General features: G+C 41.6%; 1 protein-coding gene across 1 annotated transcript in view; it reads right to left on the bottom strand.

Moving 5' to 3' along the window:
* Nucleotides 1–20,614, bottom strand: part of LOC140237504 (uncharacterized) — a 184,746-nt gene that overhangs the window by 112,426 nt on the left and 51,706 nt on the right. Inside the window, exons 40-53 of the mRNA XM_072317473.1 lie at nt 19,834–20,154; nt 18,979–19,305; nt 18,222–18,370; nt 17,341–17,527; nt 16,674–16,982; nt 15,772–16,098; nt 14,820–15,128; nt 14,048–14,293; nt 13,301–13,423; nt 6,869–13,039; nt 5,982–6,152; nt 5,257–5,427; nt 4,462–4,779; nt 3,807–4,160 (exon numbers count right to left, since the gene is read on the bottom strand). Of these exons, the coding sequence (XP_072173574.1) occupies nt 3,807–4,160; nt 4,462–4,779; nt 5,257–5,427; nt 5,982–6,152; nt 6,869–13,039; nt 13,301–13,423; nt 14,048–14,293; nt 14,820–15,128; nt 15,772–16,098; nt 16,674–16,982; nt 17,341–17,527; nt 18,222–18,370; nt 18,979–19,305; nt 19,834–20,154 (9,483 nt within the window). The remainder of the gene's footprint in view (nt 1–3,806; nt 4,161–4,461; nt 4,780–5,256; nt 5,428–5,981; nt 6,153–6,868; nt 13,040–13,300; nt 13,424–14,047; nt 14,294–14,819; nt 15,129–15,771; nt 16,099–16,673; nt 16,983–17,340; nt 17,528–18,221; nt 18,371–18,978; nt 19,306–19,833; nt 20,155–20,614) is intronic.

Raw genomic sequence — 20,614 nt, forward strand, 5'->3', positions numbered from 1 at the left:
TGTAGAAGTAAATTGGATCATACCACAAATTCTGCACAGCTTTAAGATCGGCTCATACTGATGAATTAAATGGATAATTAAATGGATGTGTGTGCCTCACACCAGTCTGTGCTGCAATATGACTAGTGAAGCATTTTATGATTCTAAGAGCAATTCAGGTGAATTTAAATCAGATCTCATGCTGTCTATGTGACAAAATTCAAAGATTTGCCGCCAGAAATTTTGCTTCATATGGACACTCTATATTCACTCTCTTAGCAGTGAATTAACACAATTTTTTCATTCTAATTTGGGTCTGTCTTTTTCAGCAAATTTTCTGTGAACATGTCATTCTATAGAATAAGAAGGATAACTGTGTCGCACATCTAGGGCTAGTTTGACGGCATATTTTCTTTGGAGTAGAGGAAATCTCCATCTTAGCAACAGAACGAAAAGTGGGGCAAAATATTCTAAAAATAGATTGTATTTTGTCTACAAAGTATCAACTTTCAGATGAGAGAAATACTTCAAATTGAAAGTGAACTTTTCAGCAGATGACCTGAGTAGGTTATTATTCAAGTTCATCATAAACACTACACTAAGGCCAAGAAAAGAGAAGTTGTATTGGCATAACACAACCGCCCCTAAAAATGCCCCCGAATCTAGAGATTTCCAAAAAATTCCTCGCTACCGCGATCAGGCTAGCACAATATTTCGATATTGATAGTGCGATTGTTATCATTTTGGCGCAGTCGCTATCTTTTCTCATTTGAGTTTCACAATTTTCATCTTTTTTTTCTTTCAATTTATCCGCTTGTTTTTATTTAATCCACATGTGCAGTGACATCATTTTCTTTTAGAACATTCTGTTGTTTTAACACATTTTTTTTTTTTTTTGTACTAGCTTCACCATATGGAGAGTATAGTGTTCGCTTCACTGCAAAACCCTATATTCATATGGCCCGTTATGTCAATACAACTTTTTTTTTTTTTGCCTAAATGTACTCTATCTGCCACAGTAAATCTTCCAAGTGTTTGTATCAAAATTTACAATTCTTTCAGATGATATAAAGAAATGACATTGGAAGAGCTTCATCAATGGACATAACTGACTGGAAAAAAATAGAAGCCGAGAGTGCTTTATTGAAAGTGTTCGTCTGTAACAAGCAAACTTTTTGTGTTAGGTTAACCAAGTGAAAGACAAGCAATGCATGTGACAGCATTCTAACTAATATGGTTATGGTTTTAAATTGCAAAATAAATGAAGGGGGGGGGGTCTCAAACAGGCATTAATCTACTGCAGAAACTAGAATGACTACCATTAGAGGTTGAAATGACCAGATTTGGTCAGTAAGAGTTCAAGAATCACAATTGATCATTCATTGTGAAAAATATGAGAAGAAATTACTACATATCTGTCCAATGATATTAAAATATTATATTCACACTAATCATGAATGACTGGGTACTGATCCAGAGTAAAATAAAATGCCCACAAGCTGATCTTCAGCAGGAAAACAAACTCATCATTTTTTACCTAGAGGTTTAAAGGAACTGAATTTGATCAATACATTCCAAGGATAGTTTGTAATATTTCCATAGCAATCTGAATCTACTGGTATCTAGGCCTGAAGTAATTTGAACTAGAAATGTCGCTATGGCGACTGATGCCTCCGCCATAATTCTCCCAATAGGCGTATAGTACAATGTCTTCACAATGTGTGATCCATGACAGTTTCACATAACTGGCAAAATATTGAAATGACAGGTTTGTCAGAAATGTCTTGAACTGGGTTTGCTTTAATTTTTTAAGAGTGCAGGTACACATATATGGGGAATTGAGAATTTTTACTTGAATTCTGACAGCCCTTTTTATAAGTTTATGCATTGAGTAATTTCCAAGGTATGAAGAAAGAGTGTAATGACGGTACAAAATGGATTTTTTTTTTTTTTTTTGGGGGGGGGGGGCATTGAAACCTGGCCTTTGACCCTTAACCTTTGACCTTTGACCTTCTGGCTGGAAATTTCCCAGAGAATCTCCATTAGGTACTGCATGTATTAATTTTTGAAACTAATAATAATAATAAGTATTGCGTATACTAGTATATGAGGGAAATAGTAAAATTTTGAGATGACCTTGACCTTTGACCCCTGACTATTGACCCATGACTCCTAAATTCCCTAGATAATCCCTGCCAGTCAGTGCATGCGTATGTACCAAGTTCCACGAAGATACATTGAACCATTTGCGAGGAAAGTGATATTGCAACATTTTCACCTAACCTTTGACCTTTTGACCTTTGACCTTATGACATGAAACTCTCTCTGGAGAATCTCTATGCAGTAGTACATGTCCACACCAAGTTTCAAGAAAATACCTTTGGGCATTGCACAGATATGGGGGAAATTGCAACATTTGTAGCATTTGACCTTGACTGTTTGACCTTTGACCTCTTGCCAATGTCACTAAAATCTACTCAACTAATTGTCCTATCATACATCATCCTTGGACCAATTTTGGTGAAAGCTGCTTCATCCAGTTTTGAGTTATCACGTAAACAGATAAATTTTAGGAGTTGACCTTGATCTTTGACCTTTGACCTCTGTCCGATTTAACTGAAAAGTAATCAAGTAATTGTCCCATTATACATCATCCTCCAACAAAGTTTGGTGAAATTTGCTCTATCCAGTCTTGAGTTATCGCGTAAACGGATACAATTTCATGATTTGACCTTGACCTTTGACCTTTAGCCGATTTCACCCAAAATCTAATCAAATAATTGCCCCATCATACTTCATAGTTGGACCAAGTTTGGTAAAATTCCAGTAAATATTACTCAAGTTATCGCGTAAACGAAAGCGGACGGACGGACGGATGTACAGACGTACGGACGGACGGACAACCCGAAAACATAATGCCTCCGGCACCACTTTGTGGCGGAGGCATAATAAGTAGTCATACTATAAACACACAATAGCATTCAAGTTTGGGAAAAAGTAAGATATCTATTTCACCTTGTGAATTATTTCTCTTCATCTTAGAATGACTGACTGATGCAAGTAGAGAAAATCTATTGAATGTTTTTCCAATGTTGTTCAAAAACGATGTTCAAATTGTTAGTTTGATACAGGTGTCTAAGCTCACTAGAGAATAGATTCACCATAATGATATGCAGGTGACCAATCATGTCATTTTCACGTTTTTAGATGGGTTTGTGTGTGAGTGGGTGTCACATATCTCACAACTGATAAAGTGGGGGCATGTAGTAGATCTTTGCCAACTACCACCAGTAAGGCCACCCTAAAATCTTATGACTATCGTTACTAAATGGTATTTCTGCTTGACTTATTTGCATGCACATTTACTATCATAAAAACTAATTCATCATCCATCATCATGATCTTCACAATTTTGTTGTCTCTGAAACAACTGCTATGATTCACATCTGATATCATATCGACATCCTCCTCCTCATTATCAAGTCAATACGCTCATCAGAATCATTACCATCATCATTATCATCACTACCACCACCAGTACTACTATCACCACCATCACCACCACCACCATCACCATTATCATCTATCCTCATCATCATCATCATCATCATCATCTTTATTAGCACTGCCTTCACCTCCACAATCATCACCATCCTCCTCCTCCTCCTCATCATCATCATCAACCTCATCATCATCTGTCATCATCATCATCATCATCATCATCATCATCATCATCATCATCATCATCATCATCATCATCATCATTGGCACCATTACTGAAATATCAGTCATCTGCAGTATCGTTAAGACCTCAAACAGTGACCTACCTGCTGTAACTCTGCCTGTTGTTGCAGCATCTCTGCCCCAACTTCGATGGGCGGGAGGCGGGCCATGGCGGCCGATGTCCCCCTATTCTGCTCCAGCCACTCCTGCAGCCGCTGCACGTCACTCTGGTACTCCTTGGCCAGACGCTCGGTGTTCATCTGCATCCGCAGGTGCTCCTTCTGGTCAGCCAGGCTCCGCTTGCACGCTTCCATGCGGTTCTGCAGGTGCTGCGCCATGGTGTCAAGGTGCTCGGCCAGCGGTGGGGGGCAACAGGTGGCAGCATCCAGGGTCTGTTCCATGCTCTCCTCGATATCATTCAGTTTCTGCAGCTTGCGGTTGAGATCCAGCTGATGGTTCTGTGAGACAAAAATATGGATACAGTGAGGACTGATTCTTGAGACATTTGTTTCAGGAAAAGGACGGTAGCAGAAGTATAGATCATTGGTGCACTGAAACAAAGCGATATTACATGTACTTAGAGTTAGAGTTTTCACTTCCTTTGCACATGCAATCATAATTTATGTATTCCTTAAGATTAATGACTTCCAAAATTAAGCTCAAGATGTCACAACCATTGATAATTCACACATGAGTCATAAGTCATAACATTTTATGACAATTCACCTTCACAATTTTTGCATATGAGAATAGACTTACATGATTCTTTATCAGTTGTTCTTGAATGTCTGCAGCCATCATCTCCTCCTTGTCGTCATCATCATCATCGTCCTCATCCTCCGAATCTTTCTCTTTCTCCTCCTCCTCTTCCTCCTCTCCTGTCTTCTTTGCTCCAGTTCTAACTCTGTCCTTCCTGGCCTTCCTCTTCTTGTTTTTCTTCTTCTCCTTCTCTCCCTCCTCTTCTTCATCTGGCTCAAGCTGGGCAGTGAAACTCTCCAGCCACTGGTCAAGATGTTTCAGTTCCTGCTGGTTGACCTCCAGCCGAGCTCTGACCAGCATCTCATCTTCTTTCTCCCTCTGCAACAATAGTGGAATGACCATAAATTTATCAGCTGGCTTAAAGGGAAAATACACTGTAGCATCACATTTTTGATCTACTCCACATGTAAGCTGCTTGTCTTCTTAATACTTCTCAAATAAACAGGCACTTTTACTGGAGCAAATTAACCTACAGAGATTTCATTTCATTTCATTTCATTTCATTGTCCATAAAATGGAAAATCTCCATGAAAAACTATGCACATGTGGTGTCACTGATATAAAGCAGATCATGATCAAACAATTGATATGATCAGTTTGATACCACAGAAGCTTCCTAAATAGGTTCTTCAAGATCGGTTGGTAAGAATTTTATCTATCTCACAGGTAAACATACAAATCCACATGCCAAACACTTTGAATTTACAGGTAATCTTGTTTAAGTTGGATGGAGCAAAAATATACTGGTGAAACTGATGTGTCCAACAAGTTGTTCAACTTGATGGCTACCAGTACCTGCAGGTTTCTGAGGGCCTCATCGGCGTCATTCTTGATCTTGTCCACCCTGTCTCTGAGGTCCGTGAAGGTATCCCGTAAGGCCTTGTCCTCTGAGATGTGAAGACTGACGGCTTTCTCCTGGACCATGCTCACATTCTCATCAAGGTCACTGCTTTCATTCATCAGGTTCTACAGGGAAGAAATACAATATTTTTGTTTAAAAGTTGGCACTTTTACCTAGGGCACTGCTCTGAAAGTGAAAATGCTGTGTAACTACTAAAGGAATATGAGATGATTTATCACTCTAGAATTACTATGTGTGATCAGTTGTGAAAAGTATACTAGTATTTTATATCCTCTTTTTATCTGTCAAGCACTGAATCATGTGGGAGATTGGAGATTGCATGATGCTTGTTCATCCTCTGATGTGCAAAATGTCGGCTCAAGCTTCTCCTCTCACAGTTATATCTATGTTAGAAAGATTTTTTTTTTTTTTTTTTTTTTTAATACTCAATAATTCATATATGTACCTACATCACAAGCACAAATCTCACAATCCACATCACCGTTGGAGTCTTTGATGCCATTTAAACTTTAACTCAAAAGGGAAGATAATTGCTTGTATGGAGAAGTCATTTTTTAGGATGACTCGTGATGCATATGGGTGAACTCATAGTTTTACCCCTCTGCATAAAGAAATGACTTTATGAACGAACATGGCAATCACCATGGATGTGTCGTACCTTGAGTTCTCTGATGTGCTCATCCAAGTTGCGAGCTTCCTGCGGAGTGCTCACAATCTCCTCGAGCTGTGCCTCGGTGTTGGCCAGTCGGATGTTGACCTGAGACAGGGCATTCTCGTAGTCTTCCTGCCTGGCAAGGGCCTCCTGCAGGAGCCGCTGTTTCTCCTCCATCTAGATGCAGATAGACAGATTTATTACATGTAGGTGTACATATTATATGATATCATATATCAACTATTTCATATATTAATATACACACATAAATGATCCATAGAATTTGATCTCGGTCTATAAAGAATTGGTGTAAATACCCTGAATGCACTGTAATCTTCTCATATTTTCAAATCCTTAAGTAAATCACTCATCTTTGTCTCAATTAAAGCTCAATATATAGCACAAACCAAAGAGTACCATGAGTTTTGTTCATTGGTATCATTCTAAGGAGTACTTTAAAGGGATAAACTGTCGGAAGCTAATTTTCAATTAATGAATAGTACCCTTTATTTGATGTCTTTTTGTTTATTTTCAATTTCCAGTTTTCATAGATTCATTGCAATCATATATTTCAGTAAAGAGTTCAGAGAAAATTGGGTAGAGAGAAAACCTTGACCTCAATTTTTATCTGGTATTTACCACACATTTTATCAAACACAGTAGAAACAAGTTAAGCTCAGCAAAGAGTTTTTGAAATCTCTACATTGTGATGAATAAAACAGAGAACTAAGAGAGTCTGTATGAAGCTCTCATATTCCTGATGATAGTAACACCTCACTCTTGTACACAAACTTTACTACTGAAACATAATAAAAAAGAAATCAGTGCAGCGATTACATCAAACTAAAAAAGAATTGGCCGTAACAATATACACAAAATAAGAAATAGCTCACCTTATGCTGCAATGCATCCCATGAACGATTGAGCTTATCTATCTTCTTCTTTCCCTTTGGTTCTTCACCAGAGGATTTTGACTCATCTGGCATCAAGGAAGATGGTGTCTCCTCACTAGCAGTAACAAGAGGCAAGGACAAGTCTCTTGACAAGGGACTCCTTGGTTCCCTTGTTGGGGAAGTAAGTCCTGGTGGTTCTCTCTCCTGTGGCAATTTATCCTGTGGTATCGATTCCTGAAGGGCACATGGGTCACGTCTGGGCGATTCTGACACTCTGGAAGGTGACGGCCTATCTGATGGCTGCTGCTGTTCTTCATCAGTGTCTATAGGTTGTAATGATTCAGTGACTGGTGAGAGATCCTTCTTGAGGACAACTCTGGGTTGTATTTGAAGGGTCTGCTCAAGGAGGTCGGCAGCAGACATGAGAGGTGAGTTTTCATCGGGCATGCTGGGAAGATCTCCTCCTTCTGCCCCTTTCTGCCAGGGAACTGGGGATCCTTCAGGAGTGTAGAAATCTGTTGAATCACTGTGATATTGCTCTTCTTGAATTTCCTGGATCCTTGGTGGTGGGACCAACTGCTCTGGATCGACTGCTCTTGACTGCGGCAGTTCTGGCTTGGAAAACTTTGGAAGAGGATGCCATTGGGACGGCAATGTGTCAGCTAGATGAGCATTTTGAAGAGAATCCACAGAGCTATCATCAGACTCAATGGGAAGTTGTGAATCACTCAGAGCCATACTGGTTGGGCGTGAATAAATTCCAGAATCCCTTGTTGGTAGCGACTGAGCAGGGTCATCTGGAAGATGGCTCACTGGGATGGCCATCATTGAATCCCCTGTCTGCATATCCTGTATCAAGAAAGGATCCTCCACTGGGTCATCAGTAAATGCAACAAGACCTTGCAGGTCATCTGGTGATGTTGCCGGAACAGCAGCCATGTCCTCACCAGTTCTTGGGTCTCTGATGATGATAGGTGCAGTTTCAGTTGTTGGCTGAGTACCTGTGATGACAGGAAGTCTCTTCAATTCAGTGTCCTCCGTGATGACGTAATCCGGTGATGGTGGAGACTGACTGGTAGAACCAGCTCCAGGAATAGCTCCTGCTACACCAGTTCCACTGATAGCTGCCCCACCATAGCCAGGAAGGTCTGATAATGGGGTTAAAACATAGGCAGCACCTCTGTCTGTTAGTATCTGCTCTGTTGGTGATTTTGTTTGTCTTGGAAGTCTACCTGAAGCAGGCTCTTGGAGTGGTGTCTTGTCAGAGGGTCCAGTTGCATCAAGATCAGATTGCATATCTGGTAGTTTGGATTTTTTTGGCTCAGTTTCATCACTGCCTATCCATTCCTGCAAAAATGGCAGATTATTTTGATGTTGGTCTTTGTCTTCAACGTCATCAGGAAGACGGACTGGCATGTGTGGCTTCTCTTCATCAAAAATGTCATCTCCATTATCCTCTACTGCACCTAAAACGGGTTGATTTTGTGCACAGGGGGTATATGGTTGTCCCTGTTTGGCTGGAGATGAATCGTCACCATCATGCAGCTTTGCAGGGGCCATTCTAGATTCCATATTCTCTTCCTCAGGCATACTTGGTGGTAAATTGAGATGTGTTGGTGCCTTGTCAGGTTTAATCTCTGTCCGTGTGAAAACTTCTTCAATCTGAGGCTCTGCGGCTGATATGCCAATGCATCCTAGACCTGATGTTGGATCAATAACCTTCACTGCAGGAACACCTTGTGACTCTATTGGGTACAAGGAAATATTCTCATCAAGATCATGGAGACTCTCTGCAGGAATGGCACAAAACACTTCACCAGTTTCCGACTTCTTGACCACAATGGGCTGGTTGGCCAAGTATGGTTGTGACCCTATCACTGTTGGCATGTCAGTAGGAGAAGATGGAGAGAGCAAGATAAATTCTTCTGGATCTGAACAGCCACCACCTCCTGCACCACCATGTATACCTTGGATGCCATCAGGACTAGACTTGAAGTCATCTTCTGGAACTAAGATAAAAGCAGGACCTTGGCTTGTGACTAGCTGTTGCCTAACAGGAGCACTGCTGGTGGTACCATCAGGTGTGCGATGGGACAATGATGAGGAAGGATGTAGTTGTTCACTATCTTCATCACTTTCACTACCAGAGTCACTTTGTTTATCAAGGGATGTTATTCTAGTCTCTGTTTGTGGCAGGGCCTCATCAAAGCTCTTATTTGGTCGATCAGACGAAGCATCACTTCTTTTAACTCTCTCTTCAGGAGATAAAATACTTGGGTCTGTTACAATGCATTCATCATCAGGCCTTCTGTGTTCTGGTTGCACCACTGGTATTTGGAATCGACCACGCAGATGCTCATCGTCTTCTGAACTTGGTGGTTGTGGCAGCCCCTGATTGAAAGGGGAATCTTTAGAATCTGGATAGTGGATCACAGCTGGTGTGTCTCTGTCTCTGTCTACGAATGCAACAGGTTTTCTGTGTAGAACACCAAGGTTGTGGATTGGGTCAGCTTTAAATGCCTGTTTAGAGTGAGGGTCTATAATTTGTATGTTTTCATTTCTTGGAGACGGTTGTGTTCCCATAACCTCTGGCAAGCTTTGGAGGGGTTCAGAGTCCGCTGTTAAAACTGTTGGATGTTTGTCTCTACTACTCTCATCAGAATCTGAGATAGGCTCATTGTCTTGACACTCAAAGAGTGGTGTGAGTGAAAATGCAGCACCAGATGAGGTGAGAATCTGAGGTAAACAGGTGGACTGCTGTGACTCAGAGTCATTCTTCTCAGGTTTGTCGAATGAGACCGGATGGTCAGCCACTGATTTGGCTCCAGCTGCTATTCCAAACTCATCTGTTGAATCCTTTTCATCAAGTGGTGGCTGGTCCTGTACATGTCCAGGCACAGAGTGTGTCTCATGTCCAGGCACAGAGTGTGTCTGCGATGGCTCTGTGACAAACTGGAATAAGGCAGGTGTTCCAGTGATGTTGTCTGTGGCATCATCATTTTGTGACTCTTGAGTGTCTGATCCAACTGCAGAATCTGAATCATATCTAGGTGTGTGGCATGGATCACTTTCTTCATGCCTGCCTGCAGAATCTACCGGTTTCTTTGCTGGTTCTGCAAATGCATTGCCCTGGTCATCATCGCCCACCTTTCCATCAGTTTGGGAAGTGCTGTCTGATCCATCTGCAGAATCCAAATCAGATCTATGTGTTTTGCTCGGATCACTTTGTTGATGCCTGCCTACAGAATCCACTGGTTTCCTCGCTGGTTCTGCAAATGCCTTGGCCTGGCCATCATCACCCACCTTTTTATCATTTTGGGAAGTGTTCTCGAAAGTATCAGATGGAATTGCAGTTCCACGTAGCTGTGTAACTGGATTGTATATTGTCATAACTGGGTCTTCTTTACTATCATCCAAGAATGCAGTTATGCCACTGTTCATATCATCAACATCTTCCATAGGCACGGCATCCATGATCTGTCCTGAGTCTGGATCCTGGATGGTTATAGGATCATGTGGTGTTTGTAATTCCCTTTCGCCAGTCACGTCTGGGAAAGGTTCAGTTAATTTTCCTTGATTTGCCAGGACATAGTCAACCTCTGGATCACTCTCTCCTGCACTTGGTCCACCCTGTCTAGGCTTGAGAGTGTATGCTGGACCATGGTCAGTTACCACCTGGTAGGTAAGAGGTTCTCCACGCACTGTCTCCTTGGATTTGACTTTGTCACTCTCATCAAAAGTTGGATATGCCACAGGCACGGACAGAGATTTGAGGGTAATAGCCCGCGGGGGAGCACTGAAGGATGGAGCACTGAAGGATGGTGTAGTTCCTTCTGATGGAGTTACCAGGCTTAAAGAAGCTCCATGGCTCAGGGGGTGCTGCATAGGATCATCCGAGGGCACAGGAGTAGACGGAAAAGCAACAATCTCAGATTCTGCTGATGGATGATAGATGACAACTGGCTTGGACAGATCTGCAGTCTCTGGGAGATAGAGACTGGGTTTCTCTGCCAAATCATTGACATTTTGGGCAGGTTCAGCAACAAACTTCTGACCAGACAGCTGGTCGATTATCTCAATTGGCCTGATGTCTGCAGCCCTTCTTGAACCTGTAATTGCTGCTGCTTTTGCAGGTCTGGCTTCATCAGATATCTTATACTCCATCACATCCAGATCTTTTTGGGTGTCTGCCGGTGGAAGATATCCTGGGGCCTGACCTTCATCTGATACAGGTTGGAGAATGTATGCTGGTCCTTTGTCAGTCACCAGCTGTGAGACAGGTCTATATAGAGACTTATCACTTGGTTGCGTAGTACACTTAGATTCTTCCTCAGTCATGACCGATGGCAAATCTTTAGAGACAGCAGTCATGTATGATCTTTCTAGGCGAGGATCAACTATCTTTGCTTGTTTTGAGTCAGAGTGTGGCAAGAAGGCAGTTATGCCTTGCTTCAAATCCTCAGGGTTGAAAACAGGAATGGCTTCCATGAGTTCCCCTGATGCTGGATCTGTGACAAAGAGTGGAGCTTCAGAAGGTGATACAGGTGTAGTTCCTATGATGTCCGGCACGCCATCATACTGTATGGGCTGGATTGTTCTTGTCTCTTCCGAGTCATCTCCAGCACCACCAGGACTAGTGCCATCGCGGCCTGAAGAAAATGTACGGGACCCAAATCCGACAGGCCGCAGCTTATACGCTGGTCCTTGGCTGGTCATAATTTGTGCTTCACTTGTAAGAGGCTTTTTATGTGCTGTCTGTGTTGGAGGTTGTTGTGTAGCCAAATCTGCATCAGACTCTGGAAGCATTTTGTGAGAAATGGCCTGAGCAGGTTGCACTTCCGATGTCAGTGGCTCTTTGTATATAGTCTGTGCTGGTGGTTGTTGTCTAGCCATATCTGCATAAGACATTGGAGGGGTTTTGTGAGAAATGGCTTGAGCAGGTTGAGGAGATGCCATTTCAGTACTCGATGGAGTCCCTGGAAGTTGTGTGTATGCACTTTCATCAACAGGTTCTGTACATTCATCATTTTCCTCAGTTTCTGGCTCATCCTGTACACCAGCAGGCTGAAGAGCTGATCCATGTTTGATCTCTGGAGTCCTGGCACTGTCTGCACTCTCACTCTCAGGGGTCAGTAATCCACTCAAAAGAGCTGGGGCTACCTCGACAGGCTTTATACTTGAAGCAGTCACAAACTCATCTACAAGAACTGGTTGATCTACCTGAGGCTTTGCCAGAACTGCCACCTTGTGCTCTGGATCCAATATTTCCATTTCTTTGGTGAGTGGATCGATCACGTAAGCCGTCATACTACTCTTGATATCATCTGGACGATCTGTTGGTACTGCCTCCATAACCTTGCCAGTTTTTGGATCTGTGACAGATATCGGCTTACATGCTTCAGAGAGAGGAACTCTGTCGATGATTGTTGGTGTCTGATATGGAGCCGTCTGAGAGATGACGTAATGTGGCTGGTCATTCCCACCACCAGGTGCACTTCCATCATGCCCAGGTTCTCCAACTATGGAGCTTGAACCAACAGGACGTAGCACAAAGGCTGGCCCCTTGTCCGTAATGATTTGATGTGGAACTGTGGGGGCAGTCTCCGGCATACCCTCCTTGTCAAGTGGCAATCTGTCTTGAGGAACTGATGCGTCCAGTGATTTGGTATCAACATCTTTCTGAGGGGGTCTGGTGGGTGTGGTTGCAGGAATCTTCCTGGGCTGTTCAGTCCCACTCTCCTGGAGAGACCTCTTTGGTGACTGCACCACCTCCATTGGCTCCAGGTGGATGGGATCTGCTTCTGAGGCCAGAGCATCCATGGCAAAGTTCAGATTGCTATCCACCTCATCCTGACCAAGATCTGGTAGTGCTCTCTTTGCTGGTGGCTGATCTGTGGAGTCATCTTGATGCCTCTTTGCATCCGGTGACGTCCCAACAGTCTCGGGTGAGAACGACCTCCAGGGAGTCCTTATAGGAGAACCCCTCCTCATTAAGCGTGCTCCTACACCAAACTCTGGTGTAGCAACCATTGGTGGTCCTGGTGGGGTCAAGGTAGCCACTGATGAATGTCTGAGGTCTGACCTCTTGGCTGCAGCTTCCTGAAGCTCTTGGCTCTTCTTGTTTATTTCGTCAATCTCTTCTTCATAGCCCTGGATTTCACTTGCAAGTTCCTGCAGAAAAGACAATACAGAATATTTGACTAAGTGATTAAAACACAATATGCATGAGACATACACAGTTGTTTCTAGTACCACAAAACTTTGCTAGAATGTACATCCACTGCTCTAGTGTTAAGCATAATTTTACCCTCGAGCAGTCCATCAGAGGAATTTTGTGCTGCATAGGACATACCACAAAATGTTTCTAGAATTGTTAGATGTATACTTTTCCCTGGCCAATGACATGATCTATGCAATTTGATAGCAACTCACTTTGTGTTGAGCAATCTGTTCCTTGAGTTGTTCCATGCTTGTTGGTTCTACTGGTGTTGCCATAGCATCCTGTGCCTTCTGAATTTTGGCTTCCAGTATTTCCAGTTGATGATCATACTCCTCCTGAACATACAAGGCAGAATATATGTTACAACTTAAAGATCTTTAATTAGAGTAAACTGCATTCTCTGTGCAATGCGCAATAAACTGACATTGTAAAAATGCTTAAATGATTAGAAGAACAATATTATTACAATGTATATTCTATGTTTTATAAGCTTCTTGAGCAGCAATTGTCTGTGTTACAGGCTCTCTACTTTAGGGTTTAGTTGGTATATCTTTCACAGTGCATTCCATGATGTATTTGGGCAATTACACTTGTGTATTTCTGAAGACCCCTAAACATTGATTAGGCAGTCTTTAAAGACAGAGGAGTTCTAAATACAAGCTTAGATGGCAGTATCACTTCAAAACTTATCAGAGAGACACATCTATGTCACAATATTGAATTAAGAAAATGGTGTCAAGCAAACATCTCTCTACAAAGCTGTGACTATTTTCGAGAAACTGTGTGGAGATGAAAATGGCAATCTTAAAAAGGACTACCAGGTCTTTGTTTGTGAATGGTGCATTGTGTACCACAAATAATTACATTATGAAAACTATGTCTTTTCCCTGTTTTGATCAATTATTCTTTGAAGGATATACCACAGCAAAAACTGACAATCATGGGTGAACATTTTTTACCTGCTGGATCAGGGACTTTTCCAGGACATCTCCGTGCTGTGTGGCTACAGCTCTGATCCGGGAAATTTCCTCTTGGAGACCTATCAGCTGAGGGTCTATAATCTTCTGAGTGGCCTCTTCTTCCTCCTCCTCTTCATCATCACCGTCGATCTCACTGCTTGTTTGGCTACCGGGTGTGAGGTCAGCGTGGGCAGCATTCAAATCTTGTAGACGCTTCTCAGCAGTGTCCAATTTTTCAAGCACCTCCTGGAAAATAGGATTGAGAAATACATTTAATCATTTTCCAGCCTGGGCACAGATGATCACTGGGCAGTCGAACATTTGTCTTATTTTTCTTAAATCTTACCTCCCCACATGAAATTTATTCAAAAGAATCATTTCCTTGGAGAGAAGACTTAAAGCTTAAAGTGAAATAGAAGAAGGAAAATATGGAATGATATGCGAATGCAAGAGATCTGAAGCAGGAAAAATTATTTATTTCCTATGTACGAGGACATCCTTTTTTTTATGGATTTTTTTTTTTTATAATGGATTTTTATAAATGGTTGCTGAGTAAAATTATGATAAATGCCCTTCTAAGTAACAGAAGTGGTTAAACATGACTTCAATATTTAATGAATCATTACTTATGTATGACAGACAATAACATCCTGAGGCAGAAGAAATAATGATTTTCTGCTCAAAGTGTTATTTTCATGGCAAACTCTAAGTAACCTGGTGGAGCAAATCACCCTTGTCGGTGCTCAGAGACTAATGAGAGGGATGGGGATACCTTCTGTTTCTCCAGCTGGTCGCCAAGCGACATCCGTTCCAGGTCTGGGGACAGCATCCTCTCCTTGGCATCTGCTATCTTGTGGTAGAGGTCATTGACCCTTCCTTGGTAGTTCTGCCACCTCTTGGCGGCGCCCTCAAGGGATGCCTTCCGCTCTTCAGCAGTGGCAACAGTGTCTGCGATGCCACCGTTCAAATTCCTTGCGGAGTCTTCGTAAGACGGGTCATGGCACACCTTGGTGAGAACAGCTGAAGAAGACGTCAGAAGCTCGCCGATATCGCTTGTTTCTGGAGCATCAGCAAGCAAAGTCTGGATCAGAAAGAAAGAATAATTATAGTATGCTCATGATATGATAATGATGACAATAACAATAACAACATCTATGATAATAATGATACACGTACTACAACTATTGCTGATTATGAAAACACTACTACTACTAATGATAATAATAGTGGTAATAATAGTAACAACAATAATAATAAACAATTAGCAATAATTGCAATAATTAGAAGAAAAAGAAAATGCCATCAAATAATGATAATGCATCCACAGATTTGGAATGCTTTGAAGTTGAAGGAGCATTCAAATGGTTTTTGTAAGCTTATTGTTCTTTGTCCTGCATTGTTGCATCCATTTTTTAAATTAGATATTGAATGTACTTTGTGTAGAGGTTGGAATACAATTAAATGTAAATATCAGGTCCATTTCAAATTCAGACACTGCATTATGAATTCAGACACTACAAATACTATGCCATACAGAATATCATATTTCCACATCTAAAATCACTGAAAATCACTGAAAAATAATCCAGTTCAGGAAACTATACTGCTTCAATTTTCCCCTATAAATAAGATGACTTCACTGTGATCAGAGCATAAACTTTAGTGAATGTCTAGCAGGTGTAATATTCTTCCATAAACATTATAGTCAAGGTTTTGAAACTAACCCTGTGGTCTTGCAACTGCCGCATCACAGCTGGCAAGCTTCCCAGGTTCAGGTGAGGATAAACAACCTCTGCTTGCCGGTCAACCCATTCACTGACCGACTCCTTCGCTCGGTGGTACAGCTTCCACGGCTCAAGGGCATCGGTCAGTTCCCTGGTGACCTGCTCATTGGAGTGGATGACCTTGGCCAGATGAGTCTGAAGGGAGGCGACTGTGGCCACTACTCCTTGCTGCTGGTCTGGCTGGTCAGTCTGATCGGTCAGCTCCTGGGCCATCCCCTGGATGGACGCCATCAGGGTCTGGCTAGATGCAAGACTTGCCCGAAGTTTCTGTCAATGTTATCATAACAAAGAACTCAAATACAATCTAATCTAGAATTGATATATTCAGTTCAATTCATTTATTCCCATTTCAAATCAAATCATTCATGAGCACAATATCAATATGTTCTTGGCATGAGCTTGACCTTTAAGATACATTTTATATATAGTTATATCATAGTTTATGTATAGTTCTAGTTCTTCAATGCCACAGTTCTACAATGATAGGGTGTGTATACTTATGCTAATTGGTTAGTCCTTTGAATCACTCTATTAGAACTCACCAACGATGACATAAACATACTATACACAAAATCAAATTTACATGCATGCTCAAAATATAATTACAGTATGTTTATGTTTTGATAAGTTCCCATACACAACATTCATATTTCCAATTGTACAGATATACAGGAGCAAATACCTGCCATAAAGATTTCGAATAATTATAATGATGAAGCATTGGGTGCATATTGTAAATGATATCATCAGATACACTTATTTGTAAGATCAATAGATCAACATGTAAATGAGATCTTTAGAGATTACAAAGGAGATTTGAAAAACTTAGTTTGCCATCATACCTCCTGTTTCTCCTTGGCCTCTGGCACATCCCTGATAGGCTCTGCCAACAGGGCCTCTGCCTCGTCCACAGCCTGTTCCACTGCGTATGTCTGCTGGTGAAAGTCCTGCCTCAGACTCTTGGCCTTCTCCAACTCCTGGGCACTGGAGTCTAGCTGACTCACCAGCCCCGCCCTCTGTGATCTGAGTGCCTCCAGTGTTTCTGTCACACCAGGCGGTGGGACGGAGTGGAGGTTGGCGTACTTTTGTTGCTGCTGTGAACACAGTTCCTCGGCTGTTTCAAGTTTGGGATCAAGTTCTTTCTCCAGATCCTAGGCAAAGAAACATGCAATATGAAAATTTGATTATTTCACATTTGTCATCACCCCAGTTTTATGTAGTGACCCCTATGATTCAGTACTATACTTTGTGTCATACACCCTTAACATAACTTAATTCATTTGGTGGGTTAATAGTTTCCTAACGTGCATGTTCTATGTGATGAATTCGACAAGTCTTTATATCTACTATCAACACATGTTGGTCACAGACACATTTTCCTCTCACAAAACTTTTTAAACGTTTCATACATGTTTTGCATATTTAAACCATGATAATTTGATACACTTGCAAAGGAAATATGATGCAACTATGTTGTACGCAGCACACAGCTCAGAAGAAAATTCTTACCTGGAGCTGTACAATCTTTTCCTCTGCAGATGAAACCAGAGGGTCTATGCTTGATGTGATCTTGTCTAGTCTTGATTTCCCAGTCACAAGGTCAGCCAAGGTCTGATCTGCCTGGGTCTTGAAGGCTGCTCGGTCTGACAACTCATTCTCAAGGCTGGCACGGAGCCTAGCAATAGAATCTTGAAGGCTGGAGAGAGAAAAAAAAAAGACCAATTAAGGTTTAAATGCTACTCGTATGTAATTCTCCATCCCTGAATACTTCTTCACTTTCCTTTTTTCCCCTTTTGATGTTGAGGAGGTTACTTCATTCCTGTCAGAAAAATTACATTTTGGGGTTGATAAGGATGTCAAGACTCATAATTCTGCCTGGAAGAGAATAACGTGAAACTGCATGATGCTATCAAATAAACTGTTGTATAAGTGCATGATGGTGGCAATATGTAGCTTTTGGGCTCAAATTTGCTGTTATCACCTTGAGAAAATAAAGCTGAACTTCTTAAAAACTATTTTAAAAGTACAACTTATATTTGGTTTTGACTCTTAAAAAATGTATTTTGTGACAAAATCCAACCTTCTTTACAGGGATGTGACACTTCTATAAAGATTTTGACTGAAGTTTGTAACAAAGGTAAGTTGCTCTGCAAACCAATTCCACTCAAGAAAGTTACCAAAATATGATTCTATCCTAAAGTTTCTCTGCCTGGAACATCTTAGACATGACTTCACTCACTGTTGTTTGGTGCACTACTCTCAGCTTTGAAAGAGAAATTTCAAGCAAAATAAGCTACACTTCAAGGGCAATAATACTTCAAAAAAAGTGCATGATCTAGAAATTAATCTTGCACAAACAGAAATCTCTGACAGTGGTTCATCTGTTTTACCTCTTGAACTTTTCTATAGCATCCTGAGAGTCCTTGGTGACTGGTTCTGCAAGGTGTGGTTGGGTCAAGACATCAGTCAGGAGTTGTACTGTAGCCCTCTCCAACTCGACTGGGGCATCTTTACCAGTGTCAAGTATTGCCTGCGCCTTCTGCAGTCAAAAAAAAAATTGTAACTTTGAATTTAATCCACCTGCACATTGTATGCTACTAGCATGGCATATAGCAATTTTAACACCTACAACTGATCAAAAAATGTTACTAAAAACATTATCTTTCTTTAAGTTCACTTAATTTCATGTGAATCAATGATACCACCAGTGGAATATGGTCTACTGTGCTAGGTTACATGAAGCACTTCAATGTGCATATCACATATTTCAGTTGTACATAACTATCAAATCATATCCATGCATAAAACTTTTTCTGTAGTCTAATGTGGTCATTACAGTAATACAACAGACAGTCTGAAAATAAAAACATTAGAGAAAGGATATCACAAATATATTTCATAAAAACTACTGCAGCAATGTGAGATAGATGAATATTCATGAGTGTCCAGGGTAACTTTGAAATATCACCCAGTGATGTGCATAAGGTTTTGGTGTTTTCTGTGCTTTGTAAAAACACTACAATTATACCCAAATACTGAGGTATACGGATTTTGGAGAAGATGGCTGTTAGGACTGCAATTGCAAATGACAACTATATCAAATGTGCCATGCAGGTGGTTCATAAATCAAGATTAACAATGACATACTTTCACAGCATCTAATTTGCTCCTCAGGTCATTGGCATCTGCTCCATAGGAAATGGACACTGGGAGGGCATCCTCGGCACTCGCTACCGTCTCCATCAGCTCCCGGGTCTTGTCCGTGAATCGTCTCCAGGCCTGCTCCTGGTCGCGGCTCCTGGCTCCGTCCTCCTCCACTTGCTCGCCGAGAGCGTCGAAGAGGTCCTCCAGGGACTGGAGCCTGGTGTCGACCGCCTCCTGGCCCGAGGGTGTCCCTTGCTCCAGGAGCGGGCTGGAGAAGGAGCGCAGCAGCTTCAGCTGGGTCTGCTGGGATTGTACCATGCTCTCCATTTCCTGGATAGAAAAAGTAATGGGATCCGGTAATTTGTTGTTGTTTTTTCACACCAGTTCTGCAGTGGATGATATTCCAATTACAATGAATATATATTCATATATGTCATTGTAGATTTCTTGGCATAATTGTTCTTTAAGGCTGGAAATTCTCTTCAAAATTGTCGAAAATATACCACAATATTTGCATCTTCATGTCAAATTTACAGACTGCCTTGGACATGATAGACACCACTGGGCACACCGAAAATATTGGCACTGAAATAGAATTCTATTTGATGATAACATCTTACTCAAATCATACAGACATGATATATCAGAGCACTTTCAAAGAAAAACATTCAAAACAGTCTGTGTTTTGAGTCCTCTAGTGTCACTGGGTTGTAGGTCTACAGAGAGAGAGAAACACACAATCAAGAGAAATACATAACCTGTAGGTACATAAGAGTAAAAAGAAGAAACTTTAATCATCTCCAGTTATATATTTCATACGATGCATTGACCTTTGATGCATGCTGATACACTACAAACCTTGCTGAGTTGCGTGTTATCCTGGGCCTGGGGGAGACTGGTCGGGGTGGGGTACGTCCTCCTCTGCTGCACTTCCCGAAGGACCTTCTCCACATCCTTGGCCCCTCCCTGAAAGTCCTGCCAGTCACTGAGGGCCCTGTGCAGTTTCTCCTCACACTCCCGGCCCCCGATCACGACCGCCGAGAGTCTGGCGTTGAGGTCCGTCAGGTTCCCCTTCATCTCGTCGCGTGTCTCCGGAGTCAGGGTTGGGGCGAGGCGCTCGGCCAGTTCCACCACCCCGTCCATCTTGTTCTGGTACAGGGACTCCTGTGAGAAGAAGCGCTGAGCACAAGAAGAACATATTGATAATGGTAAGAATGATAATAAAGCACATTTACACTGTACAGGTACTAGCTATAACAATATACTCTACTGCACAATACAAAAAAAAAAAACAGTCATAACAGACTAATTTTAAACTTAAGTAGCATTTGTAAGAAGATAAGTTTTTTACCCAGTTGAAACTCATTAACTGGGAGCTGCTTGCCTTACAAACAGAGAGAGATCATTCCACATTTTGGGAGCAGCATACATGAATGCCCTGGCCCAGCAGAACTGCTGTAAAGAAAAGTTATACCATGCTTATAAACATTAGCCTTCAGAGTAGGTGCCTTTAATCTGTTTTTACATTGTACTTCTCTTAATTTTTCTGTTCATCTTTGTAGGAGTAACAAAAAAAATTTTAAAACTTGGTTACATTTCTACAAAAGAATAGATTTGTTTGCTCTACAGTGAAAGACAG

This window comes from Diadema setosum, chromosome 1 (assembly GCF_964275005.1).
Source record: "Diadema setosum chromosome 1, eeDiaSeto1, whole genome shotgun sequence".
Taxonomy (NCBI): domain Eukaryota; kingdom Metazoa; phylum Echinodermata; class Echinoidea; order Diadematoida; family Diadematidae; genus Diadema; species Diadema setosum.